Source organism: Mustela putorius, unplaced genomic scaffold, assembly GCF_011764305.1.
Source record: "Mustela putorius furo isolate JIRA1106 unplaced genomic scaffold, ASM1176430v1.1 tig00003853_pilon_pilon_pilon, whole genome shotgun sequence".
Taxonomy (NCBI): Eukaryota; Metazoa; Chordata; class Mammalia; order Carnivora; family Mustelidae; genus Mustela; species Mustela putorius.
The window spans coordinates 34,799,457-34,815,590 of NW_025422005.1; the positions used below are offsets into that span (position 1 = coordinate 34,799,457).

Here is a 16,134-nt window from a genome sequence, read left to right on the forward strand (position 1 = left end):
ACAGAGACTCAGTCACATTTCAAAAGAGGATATAGCTCACACCTCCCTCCTTGGAACTTACCCATACAACATGAACCCTGAAGGAAATCCCGTTAAAACCTTAAAGACGAAGTTAAATTCAAAGAGGCAACATGCTTTCCTGAACTTTGGAAATACTGTATGATAAAAAAAAAATGCTTTAAAAAGAGGTCTTAAAAGCCAAGTTTGACCAATAATGAAATACTACTGAGGACAATTAAATAGAGGACTCTTGTAAATCATTACATAAATTAAGCAAGGGTCCAGGCTTCAGCGACCAGCCATATTGGCTTTGTGTTGCTAGCTTCTATGACCATATCTAGTAGTTGTGTTATGACAGAAATAGTATAGGACTTGAAGCCAGAGTTATCTGGACTCCAGTTTTTCAATTCTTAAAACAAACATGTGAGATCTTTTATTGTATGATAAGAAAACTGGGGCCCAGGAGACTGAGTAACCTGCCTCAGGTCACAGAGCTAGTAAGTGGCAGAGTAAGATTTCAAACTGAGGTCTGTCTGATGCCAAGACCTGGTATCTTAACCATCATGTTATACTGCCTCCATTTATTCACTTGATAATTACTTTTTTGGAACACCTACTATGAACCCAAGACTGGCCAAGGACTAGGCAGGGGTATGACAGCAAATAAGACAGACCTCTCCCCTACATCCCAGAAAGGAGATAGTCTGATTGGCCTCTGCTTGAACTGTAATAGTATACTCCTTCACCCTTCTTCCCTTGATAGAAGAGGCTGAATTTAGTCAGGAATGGGGCTGCCCAGAGCCTAGAGAACAGGGTAACTGAGAAGTAGGAAATAGAGTTTACTCAAATCAGTCTGGTGAGAAATACAGCCAAACCATGGCTATGAATTGGAGAATGGACTTGAGGCATGATTAGCTAATCCTTGAAGAGCACAATGACAGAATCTGCTTGAGCAAGCCTACGCAGAGCTCAGGGAATAGTGTCAGCTACCCTGTTTTGTCTGGTGGTTAGACAAGAAGCTGTTGTCTTGTTGGCTAGCTACTCTTTCCAAATGTGCTGCTAACCCCTATTACTGCAGCAATCCAAGCACTGACCTAAGGACTTGAGCTCCTTTTTCTTTAGATCCTCCTCTTTGTCTTCTTGTCCTTGTTGTGAGGAAGCTGAGGAGAACTGTTTTCTTATTAGGTATGGAATTAGTTCACTCCGGATGGAAGTGATTGACCTAGGAAGAAAGAGTGGTCAAATATGAGAAATCTGTCTGGATGCTATGGGGTCAAAAACTCTACATCCAAGGAAAAGCCAAATTCCCTCCTGTCATGCCACCTTGGGACTAACAGAGATCAAAAGTGGCCTGATTTGGTAGTTCTGGAGAAGTGGAGGATCTAAGTTCTCTATCACTTCAAGCTGGAGGTAGGAGTGTAGTGTAGGGATCATGACCGGAGCCAAAGGCAGAGGCTTTAACCCACTGAGCCACCCAGGCGCCCTACACACACAGTTTTAAAATATATATATATATATATATATATATATATATATATATATATATATATTTAAAGATTTTATTTATTTGAGAGAGAGAATGAGAGAGAGAGAGCATGATGGGGAGAGGTCAGAGGGAGAAGCAGACTCCCTGCCGAGCAGGGAGCCGGATGTGGGACTTGATCCCAGGACTCCAGGATCATGACCTGAGCTGAAGGCAGATGCTTAACTGTCTGAGCCACCCATGCGCCCCTTGAATGTATATTTTAATATTTTATTTATGTATTTGATTTTAGTATATGTGCTGCTGAAGTAAGCACTTGTTTATTTGAGAGAGAGAGCAAGCACAAGCCAGGGGAGAGACAGAGGGAGAGAGAGAGAGAAGCAGGCTCCCCAACTGAGCAGGGAGCCCAACTTGGGGCTTGATCCTAATACCCTGGGATGATGACCTGAGCAAAAAGCAGACACTTAACCCACAGAGCCACCCAGGCACCCACAGAAAATAGTCTCTTACAACAACCAATTTACATGGTATATATGCACATGTGTTTCTGTGTGTGAGTATATTTTAACATGCTGCCTTGACTCTTAACCAGCAATAACCTATTTGAAGGAAGAATGCTCCAGTCTTGAAAAATGTTGTTTATTTTTTTTCAAGGGGTTATCTATTTATTTTAGAGAGGAAGGGCAGAGAGAGGGAGAGCCACTCAAGCAGACTCCCCACTTGGGCCTTGATCCCCCGACCTTGGGATCATGACCTGAACTGAAACCAAGAGTCAATGCTCAACTGACTGAGCCACCCAGGTGCCCTGAGAAAAGTTGTTTAAAAACATTAAAAAATTGTCTCTATAAAGGACTTGCATATCTTGTTAGATTAATCTTAAGTATCTTACATTGTTTGTTTATATTATAGTGTCTTTTATTTATTTATTTTTAAGATTCTATTTTTATTTATTTGACACAGAGATAAAGTTAGTGAGCACACAAACGGGGGGGGGGCAGGGAGAGGGAGAAGTGGGCTCTCCGCTGAGCAAGGAGCCTGATGCAGGACTCTATCCCAGGACCCTGGGATTATGACCTGAGCTGAAGGCAGACACTTACCTGACAGAGCCACTCAGGCACCCCTTAAACAATGCCTTTTAAAATCTTTTTATGTTTGTTTTGGGGCGCCTGGGTGGCTCAGTGGGTTAAGCCTCTGCCTTTGGCTCAGGTCATGATCCCAGGGTCCTGGGATCGAGCCCCGCATCGGGCTCTCTGCTCAGCGGGAAGCCTGCTTCCTCCTCTCTCTCTGCCTGCCTCTCTGCCTACTCGTGATCTCTCTCTCTGTCAAATAAATAAATAAAATCTTAAAAAAAAAAAAAACAACTTTTTTTGTTTGTTTTAAATATTTTATTTATTTGACAGAGAGAGAGATCGATCCATCACAAGTAGGCAGGCAGAGAGAGAGAGGGAAGCGGGCTCCCTGCTGAGCAGAGAGCCCCTGCATGGGGCTCGATTCTAGGACCCTGAGGTCATGAATCGAGCTGAAGGCAGAGGCATAACACACTGAGCAATCCAGGCGCGCTAAACAGTGCCTTTTAAACAATTATTTCCTTCTTGTTGGTTTGCAGAAATTTAATTTACTCTGTATTTTAATCTCGTGGCCAATATCTCACTAAACAACTTTGCTAGTTCTAATAATTTATCTGTACATTCCGACAATCATACCAACTATGAAAACAAGACTTTTTTTTCTTCCTTTCTAATCCCTGTAACAGGGAAGAAGGGACTCAATCCTTAATACAGTGAGTACGCTTTTGAAATATAAGCACAGAGACAAGCGCAAGATTTTCAGTTTTCTCTTTCACGCTGTGACCTTGTCAGAATTTTAAATCATTAATTAATTTATTTAGGATTTAACAAGCAACAGTTAATATGCCAATTACTGTGCTAGGCCTTGGAAATCTACTTTCCAACTTCAAAGAATTCATAATCCAGTGGACAGAAGCCTGATCCAGGATTTAAGGAAGAGGGGAGAAGGAGATGATTCTGATCAGGTAGGCAAGGAAGCCAAGTCATAGAAGCCTTCTGCAGCAGTCTCTAGTCAGGACTGAGACGCTAGTGGGGATTTTTAAGCAGGAAAATGTACTCACCAGTTTTATTTATTTGTAAGATAATTAATTCTGTTAGCGGTGGAAACAGGCCTGATATAAGGAGAATGAAGACAGGGAGATGAGTTACAAGACTCTTAAAGATGAGATAATACGGCCCGAGACACGGGGTGGTGGTGGTGGTGGTGGTTAAAGTACAAGCCGCCCTATAAACCCGACTGCCACAACCTACTTCACACCCCCACCCCTACCCCCATTCAGAGAAGCTCTTTAGGCTGACAAGGGACCACACAGATGGAGTGCCACAGGAAAGCAAGACAGAGGCAGAGGCCGAGGAGGGTAAGCAAAATTATGAACCCTGGAGCTACACAGTTCATGGTTTTTGTCATTTTTAAAGGATCAAGTCAGACATCTTTGAAAAATTCTGTGTAAACTGGAAGCTCTTGTACTGAATTTCAATGTGATTTTTCTCCTAATCCTTTGATGGAGATTAAAAATTTCCATATGAATACAAAGAATGAAACAACGCTTACTCTTAGCTCTTTTTCTCCCCTTTTAAGGCACAAAACCAATTGGGTAGCAAATGTTCCTTGGCCCCCTCTGGTGGAAAACAAGTCAATTCCCTTTGAAAAAATGACAAAGCATGGGCAGCTGGGGGATTTCAGAGCCATGATATTCACATTATGGGGCAAAGAGAACTGTCACTGCAGAAGCAAATAAACAAGCCTTGGCACACAGCCCCTTAGGGCAGAGCTCTTGAAGATCAGACGGTAATTTAAAGAGAGGACTTGAAACAGTCCTGCCAGGCCCACCTGCCTCTCTGCTGGCACTCAGCGTCAGGTCCATTCACATAATGCAGTTAGCTCAGCAGCATTACAGAGGACAAAATTACTCTTCCTGCTTCCTACTCAAAGTAGAGGCAGCTCAATGCTATCCCAAGAAGTGGGATAGGCCACTGTGAACCTTTGTGAACGTCCTGACCTTGGGGCCCAAGATAAGCAGCTGGATCTACTGCCCTGGGCCTGGGCAACCACACTTTTCCCCTTTCCTTCTAGATACACCTGCCATGTCTCATGAAGGATATACACATCCTTCTAGATACACCTGCCACATCTCATGAATTATAAGCTTCCATGAAATAAGAAATCACAAAAGAGAACAATAGATTTTGGTTATTAGTTATGAACAACTCCACCAAATTAAAGACAAAATAATTGCTATCAATAGGATAAAAGATTAATACCCTAAATAGATACATGTTAAAAAATACTTTTAAATAAGTAAAAATTGGGTGCCTGGATGGCTCAGTGGGTTAAAGCCTCTGCCTTCTGCTCAGGTCATGATCCCAGGGTCCTGGGATCGAGCCTTACATCGGGCTCTCTGCTGAGCGTGGAGCCTGCTTCCCCCTCTCTCTCTCTGCCTGCCTCTCTGCCTACTTCTGATCTCTGTCTGTCAAATAAATAAATAAAATCTTTAAAAAAAAAAAAGAAGTAAAAATTAAAACAAGATGCGATCTCTCCCCCAATCAAACTAGCAGATTAAAAACAATTTTTTTTTTAGGGGTGCCTGGGTGGTTCAGTCAGTTAAGCAACTGCTCAAGTCATGTTCTCAGGGTCCTGGGATCAGCCCCACCACCCCTTCCATCGGGCATCCTCCTGGTTCATGACCTGAACCCAAGGCAGATGCTTAGCCAATGGAACCACAAATAAACTTTTTTTTTTTAAAGATTTTATTTATTTAAAAATGAATAAATAGACAGACAGAGAGAGAGAGAGCACAAGTAGGCAGAGCAGCAGGCAGAGGGACAGGGAGAAGCAAACTCCCTGCTGAGCAGGGAGCCTGATTCAGGACTTGATCCCAGAACCCTGGCAGCCACTTAACTGACTGAGCCACTCAGGTGTCCCCAAATAAGTAAAATCTTAAAAAAAAAAAAAAATTTTTTTAAAAGACTTTATGTATTTATTTGAAAGAGTGAGTGAAGGCTGTGGGGGTGAGTCTATGTTGGGGGAGGGAAGAGCAGACTCTGCACTGAGCCCAGGAGCCCAACCTGGTGCTCAATTCCAGGACCCTGAGATCACAACAAGATCACTACCTTGAGCTGAAACCAAGAGTCAGATACTCAAATGACTAAGTCACCCAGGTGCCCCTCAAATGAACAGATTTAAAATAATTCTCATTACCGATAAGGATGTTTTGAGACAGTTACTCTCAAACTATGGGAGTTACAGAGTATAAACTAGTAAAATCTTTTCTGAAAAGAAACTAGCAATACATAGAAAAAGTGTTCAAGATATTCATATTATTTGACTCTGTAATTCTATTTCTATAAAGCTATCCAAGGAAAACACATTATGCTCAATAAATATTTGCTGAATACATGAATGAAAATTTCAGATTATAAAAAGGATCTTTGAGGGGCGCCTGGGTGGCACGGTTGGTTGAGTGCCCCACTCTTGGTTTTGGCTCAGGTTATGATCTCAGGGTTGTGAGACTGAGCCCCATGTTGGGCTCTGCGCTGGGTGTGGGAGTCTTTCTCCCTCTCCCTAGTCTCCCTCTTCCTTGTTCTCTCTCTCTCTAAAATAAATAAAGAAATAAATCTTAAAAAAAACCTTTGGGGAAAAAAGTCATTCCTCTTAATGTTATTTATAAAAATAGGGAACAACCAAATATTCAACAATGGAAGAAGAATAATACATCTATGTAACAGAATATCATACAAGCAAAACTCTGATTGTAAAGAACATTTTAATGACACAGGAAAATGCTCATGAAATAGTACTGAATAAAGAAAATGAAATGCTCATGTAATAATACTGAATAAAGAAAAAAACAAATTATTTTTATAGAATGATTTCAAGTATGTATATGTATATATAAAAATAAAATAATGGGAAGAAATACACTAAAATGCTCTTAGTTATCACACAGTAGAATTATGGGTAATATTTTGTTTTGATATTTTTTGAATTTTCCAAATCCATAGTCATAAGCCATTCCTTATTTCTTCTTCCCTTACCTTCTGTGGCATCACTCTCTTGATCTGCTCCTATTTCTGATAATTCCTTCCCCTAAAATAGTGGGTGTTTCTTAGTATTTTTCTTTTTTTTTTTTTTAAGATTTTATTTATTTTTTTGACAGAGAGAGAGAGAGAGATCATGAGTAGGCAGAGAGACAAGCAGAGAGGGAGGGGGAAGCAGGCCCCCTGCTGAGTAGAGAGCCCGATGCGGGACTCTGAGACCACGACCCGAGCTGAAGGCAGAGGCTTAACCCACTGAGCCACCCAGGCGCCCAGTATTTTTCTTTTTGTCTACCATTTTTCTCATGCTATTTATCTCCCTGAGACTGATCATCACTTTGCTGCTTATTCCCAAATGTGGACCCATAGCCAAGACCTCTTCTCCTTTACTTTAGTCTCACAATTCCAACTGTTGGATGGACCCTGCCATTTGGATGACCCAGATACCGTAATTTCAATGTCTAAAACCGAATGCATCATCATTTCCCCAAATCTCTCCTCACCAACATTTGTTATCTTGCTTAGTGATATGAAGATTCATTTAGTCACACAAGCAAGAAATCTAGTAACCACCTGACTCTTCCTTCTTCCTGCACGCTTCACATAACCGTTCACCAAACACTGCTGACTTTTATGCCCTAAATCTCTTTTCAAAAACTGTCAATTTCTTTCTATCTCTATTGCCACAGCTTAGTCTAAGCCGCTGTCATCATTTGTTTGGATTGCTTCAACTGCTTTGAATTGGTCTTCCTCCCTCCAGTCTTACCTCTTAAAATCTGTCCTTCATATTGTAGACAGAATACTCTCTCTAAAGTATAATCTAATCATGTGTCTTATTTCTTCTATCTAACCCTCCATATTGTGGTTTTCCTAATGTACAAATCTGATCTTACCTCCTTAAATTGAATGTTTAGGATAGTGGTTACTTCTGTGTGTTGTAGGGGATAGTTACTGTCTGGTAGGTAGCATCAGGAGAGCTCCTGGAAATCTGGTAATGTTGTTTCTTGACTAGAGTAGTAGTTATAAGGATGGGTTCACTGCTCTCAAATATCATTTCGCCTTAGAAGTCTTTCATAACACTTCTAGCTTCTGAACTCTCACAGCAAAGAGAATTATATACTATTTTCAAATCCATATCATTTTTTTAAAAGATTTTATTTATTTATTTGACAGAGAGAAATTACAAGTACACTGAGAGGCAGGCAGAGAGAGAGAGAAGGAAGAAGCAGGCTCCCTGCTGAGCAGAGAGCCTGATGCGGGACTCGATCCCAGGACCCTGAGATATGACCTGAGCCGAAGGCAGCGGCTTAACCCACTGAGCCACCCAGGCGCCCCTAAATCCATATCATTTTTGAGTGTAATGTTAGGAAATTAATAGACATCATCTCAAATTCTTACAGCAATCCTCATGGTAGGTATTACTGTCCTTATTTTATAAGAGAGGTAATTAGAGCTTAGAAAGATTAATTTCCTTTCTTTTTTGAGAAATATTTTATTTATTTACTTGTCAGAGAGAGAGAGTGAGCGAGCGAGCATACAGGCAGGCAGAGTGGCAGGCAGAGGCAGAGGGGAAGCAGGCTCCCCACCGAGCAAGGAGACTGATATGGGTCTCAATACCAAGACGCTGGGATCATGACCTGAGCCGAAGGCAGTCGCTTAACCGACTGAGCCATCCAGGCATACCTAAGTATCTTTCTTAAGGTTACTACAGCTTTATAATTGGCAGAGCTGAGACATACTTCGTATCTATCCCAAAGACCATGACTCTTTCCACTATGCCATAGTAATTAGTACCCTGTTTATTGCAACCGTAGCACTTTCCATAGGATTTATAATTTTTTGCTTATTGTTTATACAGATAGACATGTAGGAAGTGCTAAATAAATATTTATTTGAATGAGTGAATTAGTAAATGTGTAAATGACTGTCATCCCTCTAGGCCAGACAGCTGCCAATACTTTATTCTTCTGATTTTTGGACACTGAAAGTAGAGCTTTCCTTATCTGGAACTGTAATAAACTCTAAATATGTTTTTCTATTATTAATATTACTACCATTAAAAATCCAACATTTGAAAAAACATATGATTATTAGTTCTGCTGAAATCTGATATTTTAGCATTTTGCCTTGGTCTCTGATCAAGTCTTCCCTGTGGCTTCAAGCTTGCAGGGAAGGACTAAAAATTATGTCCATGGCAAAGGAAAACATTTGGCTATTTTTCATTCTGGCTTTTCTGTCTCTGTAAGCAAATCACAAGAACAAATCCTCTAAATATCTTTTACTTCAAGTCAGTCCTTTGAAATATTAGTTAGGAAAGAGGTAGAAGAGGAAACCTACTTTTATAGGGCCTGGAACTCAAGTCTACAGAACACAGTATTAAGGGCTTGGGTTTTCTTGCCTCTTCTTTCAGCTCTTGAAGCAGAGCTCTAATTGGGAGGATATGGTGATTGCTAAGTTAACTCTGTGCTTTGTTTTCAGGCTCCCCCCAACCCCACAAAGTAAATAGATACAATGTGAAATAGTAAACAGGAAATTATTTTAGATTAAAAGGTACTGACTTTATTATTATTTTTTAAAGATTTTATTAATTTATTTGACAGGCAGAGATCACAAGTAAGCAGAGAGGCAGGCAGAGAGAGAGGAAGGGAAGCAGGTTCCCCGTAGAGCAGAGAGCCCGACACGGGGCTCTCCCAGGATCCCAGGACCCTGGGACCATGATTCGAGGGGAAGGCAGAGGCTTTAACCTACTGTGCCACCCAGGCATCCCAAAGGTACTGACTTTAAAGCTAGGTATTTGGCATACAGTATTCTGTGATACCATTTTCCTTTTTAACAAAAACAATGAAAATGGCTATGAGAATAAATTTTCAGTGTGGTGCTAATGGCTTGAGAAAGAAAAACATGTTCACATCCTATAGGATGGAGAGATTGTTTAGGGTTATATCAATCGAATAAGTACTCAAAGAATATACTTGGGTACTTATTGATGTTTGTTGCTTTGAGTTTTTAAAAATTTATGGTAAGTCCAACTCGCTTTTTAAAAATGTAAAAATGTAAAAACTATTTTTGAAATGTATATTTAATAAAATACATTAATTTTAAATGTACAGTTTGATGAATTTTGTCAAATGTATACTACTATAACTGTTACCCCAAAGGAAGATATCAACCACCCCAGTTCCCTTATGCTTATACCATTATACTACTCTACTATACTCTAATACTACTTACCACATTTTATTGTAATAATTTGTTTAACCTATCCCCCCTCACCCTAAACTGTGAGGAACCTGAAGCAGAAACTTCATGTTTTTATCTTTACTACCTAGCAACGCAGTGCCTGAAACACCGTGGGTGATCAATTAAAAGTTAATTTGAGTTCTTAGTGTGCACCAACTACTGCTCTCAGCTCTTTTTCTAATTTCAATTTTATTTTTTAATTTAATTAATTTTTTAAAAAGAGATTTTATTTATTTATTTGACAGAGACAGACACACCAAGAGAGGGAACACAAGCAGGGGGAGTGGCAGAGGAAGAAGCAGGCTACCCGCTGAGCAGGGAGCCCCATATGGGACTCGATCCCAGGACCCTGGGATCATGACCTGAGCTGAAGGCAGACGATTAACGACTGAGTCACCCAAGTGCCCCTCAATTTTATTTTTTTAAGTAGCCTCCACACCCAGGGTAGAGCCCAACATGGGACTTGAACTTATGACCCCGAGATCAAGACCTAAGCTGAGATCAAGAGCTGGACGCTTAACCAACTGACCCACGGAGGTGCCCCTGCTCTCAGCTCTTTACAAGTATTTTCAACAACAACCATATGGGTCAGGTACTATTATTCCCAATTTTCAGATGAGAAAAGTGAGGTTTAGAAAATCAGACACCCATCCAAGGTCACACAGCTCAGTTACTAAACTTCTCTTGTCAAAGGCAGTGCAGGTTTTCTTTTCTCCATAGCTTTCCCTATAGCTTTTCTACTTGGTCAACTACAGAAAACCTCATCTCTTCTTCCACTACTGGTATTACTGATGTATTTATCACATTTCTTTGGCTGTCTGAACTATCATCACATCTCTTCTCACACCATTCACCAAGCATATATTAAGTGAGTTAGCAGCAATCCAGGTAGGTATCTAATCTCAAAAGAATTTGGGTAGAAGACATTAACATGTAAACATCTGAAAAATAAAAATGATCCCCTGCCCCAAAAAACCACAGGGCAAATACGTTGTCGTCTACAAGTTAAAGACAGTGGGGGATTGCTAAAGTGTCCTTTCTTGAAGTAGTGCCTGCCAGGTTTACTCTTCCCTTCCATCCCTAAAGGAGTCATCATTTTATAACCAGATAATTATAAGCTTCCTAGTTACCTTGAAGGAGTCTCCTTCTCATCCAGCATGGTCTATGTTCTCCTGCCAGGTAGTACCACTGCTCATTCCAAAAAGGACTATTCTGTTTGAAGATCTGTATCTCCCTGTTAAGCTTTCAAAGCATTCTACATGCTGCTCCCACCAAACTATTCAATCCCATGTCCCACAACTTTGAGACAAGACCTCCACTATTCCAGCTAGGAAGGAATAAAGAATATCTTGAGTACTATTCTCATTTGTCCTGTTTTTTTCCTAATACATTGAACTTTATCACTTTTCAATACAATGCCTTTAATCCCAATGATTCTGACAGGTGTAGGGTAGATGGGGGTAATGAAGAGATAAGGGTCTCTTTAACAGATCCTGAGATGGGGAGGTTGTCTGAGCAGAGGCTCTGTACCATTCTCTGTTGCAGCAGGCTCTGGGAAAGTCCCATTCGAAAGAGCTTCTGGCTATGAGCCACAGACTCACCAAATTAAGGCTTGTCCTTAAGGCACAGAGCACTGCACTACACTTGCCAGGTGTGGGAACAGCTACCTGGTGGCCAGATGAGTTACAAAGGAGCTACAGCAGCGAGGATGAAGCTAGCTCTGGTGCAAAATTGTCTACATATCCCAGCATCAAAAGCTAAAATCCCATTAGGTAGTATTAAGGAGCACTGTTAGTTGTTTCTTTTTAAGGTGTGATAATGGCATTGAGGTATTTGATTAAAAGATAAAAAGACTTTATATTCTACAGATACATACACAGATATTTATAGATAATAACAATTGAAATAATTACATATGAAATTACATCATAATGACCTGCTTTAAAATAATCTGGCATGACAGTGAAGAGATGGGTGGTAGCACATACAAAACAAGACTGGCCATGAACTGATACTTGTCAAAGCTGTGTGGTGGATACAGGGGACTTCATGACTTTCTCTACTTTTTCTACCACCACTGCATTCTCTCCCAACACACCACAGGGCCTACTTCACAGGGCTTTGTTTTCACTTGAGAAAAAACATGCCCTTAAAGGCCAAGAGTGAACTTCATTTTTGGAATACAGATAGCCCAGACTGGTGACTCGAAAACAGGTCCCGGAATTAATGTCTAATCTTGGTGCAAGTTTCCTTGCTATTTAAAAAGCAAAGTCCCGGGCGCCTGGGTGGCTCAGTGGGTTAAGCCACTGCCTTCGGCTCAGGTCATGATCTCAGGGTCCTGGGATCGAGTCCCACATCGGGCTCTCTGCTAAGCGGGGAGCCTGCTTCCTCCTCTCTCTCTCTCTGCCTGCCTCTCTGCCTACTTGTGATCTCTCTCTGTCAAATAAATAAATAAAATCTTAAAAAAAAATAAAAAAATAAAAAATAAAATAAAAAGCAAAGTCCCGGGACGCCTGGGTGGCTCAGTTGGTTGAGCAGCTGCCTTTGGCTCAGGTCATGATCCCGGCGTCCTGGGATCGAGTCCCACATCAGGCTCCTTGCTCAGCAGGGAGGCCTGCTTCTCCCTCTGCCTCAGCCTGCCATTCTGTCTGCCTGTGCTCGCTCTCTCCCCCCTCTCTTTGATAAATAAATAAAATCTTAAAAAAAAAAAAAAAAGCAAAGTCCAGTAATTTACCCTGGAGCTTAGGCTGCAAATTTCCTGAGGGCAGGGCCCATGTCTGCTTATTTACCATTGAGCCCGCAGCCCATCTAGAACAATGCCTGCCTCATCACAGATGCTTAATAAATATTTATTGATCAAACAATAAAACAGAATTATAAGTCAGAGGGGATCAAGGCAAAAGGGTGTCCTAGGGTGGGGAAATAGAGAAATAACAATCGCTAGAAAAGTTTTCCAGGAGTCCAAATAACTTCTTTTGCCATTGGTTCTACACGGGTCTTTGGTGGGCGGGGATGTTAGCAGGTGTAGTCAGGAGCTAAGGGTTAGGATGCTGTAAGAAATAGACTGGGGCACAGAGGAACACTTCCCCTTCCCCTATCGTAATATTCCTGTATATATCTAAGTCTATCAGCTGAGGCCATGCTAGCATTTAAACTCCGGTTCTCAGACTATCTTCCTCAGCTGATCTGAGGAACTTGCTGCTGTGACACCAGCCCACTTGCTTTTCAGTCTACCAGTGCTATTCAAGGTAGAAACTTATCCATCATCGAGGGAGACTGGCTGCTCCTCTTCTTAACCATATAGTTACTGAATCTTTTCTTACCTGTTCTTCTGAGGACTCTTGTTGTGTTTACTATAAAAAAATCCTTGAGATCAGCCTCAGAGGAGGTTTTTTTCCTCTGGAAACCCAAGTCCTGTGATCTGTCAGACACAATCTCTGTAAAGTATTTAAGGCCCACAATTCTGTTCTCAAAGCAAAATCAGAGAAAGTACCAAATTTTGTTTCTCTGCATTCATTAAAGTCCATTTGGTGAGGTGGCCTTTGCCAAAATTGGAAGGAAACTTTTTTCCCCTCCTCTTGGGTAAGTCTCTGAACCTTTGCTAAGAGGGCCCACATATAAGATAATTGCTAAGGGGAGGATGCCTGCTTGGAGACAAAACAGCACTAGAGTTATTAGGGAGCTCAACCCTGTGGAAGGAAGAAGAGCCTGGAAGAGCCTATGAAAGAGGCATCATAGTTACTATTAGTTTTACAAAAATATTTTGTTGGGTTATTACTCAAGCCCCAAAAATACAAGCAGGGGACTCTGTGATACAGACAAAGCAACAGTATGTTGGTAACACGATTTCATTTTTAAACGAAGGTGAGGACCGGCTATTATTTAATATAAACCAGCTATCTAACATGATCAAGGTTTAGAACTATTAAATAAGAACATGATTAAGGTTTAGAACTATTAAATAAGAACCAAAGTAGTTAAAACTGTGAGTTTGAATCCACCCCCTCTTTCTTACTTATTTTCCATTAGGAAGTCCACAACGTATTTTTTCAAGCAGTAGAGATGGGCGTCCACAAGGCCTGTGTGGAAATGTATTCTAGGGTGCCTGCAAAAACAATCAGAGAGAAGGGGCTCACAATCAAGTAACATGGGTTCTATCCTATTTTTAGGTAGTAGGCATTAAAAGGTTTATAAGAGTCAAAGCCATGATCCCCCACTGATCTCCTCCTCTGGGGAGACCAAGATGGTGGATACCAGTACTGATTCTACCACAGAAAAGGTTTTCTTTTTATAGAAACCCTACCTCATACTTTATCAGGCCTTTAGGTGAACCATCAAATCACTGAGAAGTCATCTTCTTCCATCACAAACTTCTACTCACAATTCCTTTTTTTTTTTAAAAGATTTATTTTAGAGAAAAAGCGGGTGTGAGAGCCCAAGCTGGGGGGAAGGGTGGAACAGGAGAATCCTGAAGCAGATTCTGAGTACAGAGCGTAACACAGGACTTGATCCGAGGACCCTAAGATTATAACCTGAGCCCAAATCAAGAGTAGGCTACTTAATCCTCACAATTCTTACAACTAACATTTTCCTGCTTTTACTCTAACTGCCCTACTTCCTGCAGGCCATATACTTCAGTCATGCTTTCCTCCAGGATTTGGCATGTATCACTCCATTTTCACAGAAGATGAGGTAAAATTCTGTGAACACTTAACTCCCTACTCTTACATATTCATCAGGATTTGTCCCAGATATAGCTCCTCCAGGAAACCTTCCCTGACAATCCAAGTTTACACCCCCATAGTGCTTGGTGCCCACCTCTATCAGATAAGTTATCATCCAGTAAGTAACAGCCTACTTCTTGGTTCTCCCCGCTAGATTGGGAGTTCTCTGAGGGAGATAGCATTAGATAGCTATAAAGATAGCCTTAGCTATCTAAGGCTATCTTTATAGCCTTAGCACTTAGCATTATACCTGACACAGAGAATGTATTTAATAAATAGCTATTGAATAAACAAACACATGAATGAATCTGGCCAAATTAAGGCCTCCTGCTTAGTTGCTATCTATTTTATTTCAAGATTTTATTTATTTATTTGACAGAGATCACAAGTAGGCAGAGAGGCAGGCAGAAAGAGAAAGAGAGAGGAGGAAGCAGGCTCCCTGCCGAGCAAGAGAGCCCCATGCAGGGATCGATTCCAACACACTGGGATCGTGACCTGAGCTGAAGGCAGAGGCTTTAACCCATTGAGGCACCCAGGAGCTCCTAGATCTTTTTTTTTTTTTTTAAGATTTTATTTATTTATTTGACAGACAGAGATCACAAGTAGGCAGAGAGGCAGGCAGAAAGAGAGGGAAGCAGGCTCCGTGCCGAGCAGAGAGCCCGATGTGGTACTCGATCCCAGGACCCTGAGATCATGACCTGAGCCGAAGGCACTGGCTTAATCCACTGAGCCACCCAGGCACCCTCCTAGATCTTTTTTTAAAAAGATTTTATTTATTTATTTGACAGAGAGAGATACAGCGAGAGAGGGAACACAAACAGGAGAAATGGGACAGGGAGAAGCAGGCCTACCCCGATGTGAGGCTCAATCCCAGGACCCTGGGACACAGAACTGGACCAGCCAAAGGCAGATGCTTAATGACCGAGCCACCCAGGAGAGCACCCCCCCCCCCATTTTTAGGTTCTTGAGTACCAAGAAGTTCTTGAGGAAACAGAATTTTACAAATGTGAATGTGGTTACTTTGTGTTGCCAGGGTTTCACCTGAAGTCCACATCCTAGGGGTGCCTGGGTGGCTCAGTTGGTTAAATTGTCTATTTTGGGCTCCCTGTCATGATCCCAGAGTCCTGGGATTGAGCCCTCCACTGGGCTCCTTGCTCAGTGAGAAGTCTGCTTCTCTCTCTTGCCCCCTCCTCTGTGCAAGCTCTTTCTCTCTCTCAAATAAATAAATAAAATTAAAAAAAAAAATGAAGTCCACACCTGATAATCCTTTCCCACTTGATCTAGCCAATTTATTTTTTATTTTTATTTGTTCTAAAGATTTTGTTTATTTATTTGACAGACAGAGATCACAAGTAGGCAGAGAGGCAGGCAGAGAGAGAGGAAGGGAAGCAGGCTCCCTGCTGAGCAGAAAGCCCGATGTGGAGCTCGATTTTAGGACCCTTAGATCATCCTAAGATCATGACCGAGTCAAAAGCAGAGGCTTAACCCACTGAGCCACCCAGGTGCCCCTTATCTAGCCAATTTAGAAAGTTAAACTCTCCTGTCTGTCCCTTGGTTTATGAAGTCCTTGAATCATTCAACACAC

General features: G+C 41.4%; 1 protein-coding gene across 4 annotated transcripts in view; it reads right to left on the reverse strand.

Annotated features, from left to right (window-relative positions):
- Positions 1 to 16,134, reverse strand: part of EIF2B3 (eukaryotic translation initiation factor 2B subunit gamma) — a 126,921-nt gene that overhangs the window by 32,377 nt on the left and 78,410 nt on the right. For all 4 annotated transcript variants that reach the window (XM_004740461.3, XM_004740460.3, XM_045064427.1 and 1 more), the window contains exons 6-7: positions 13,841 to 13,930; positions 1,095 to 1,222 (exon numbers count right to left, since the gene is read on the reverse strand). In XM_004740461.3, the coding sequence (XP_004740518.1) occupies positions 1,095 to 1,222; positions 13,841 to 13,930 (218 nt within the window). The remainder of the gene's footprint in view (positions 1 to 1,094; positions 1,223 to 13,840; positions 13,931 to 16,134) is intronic.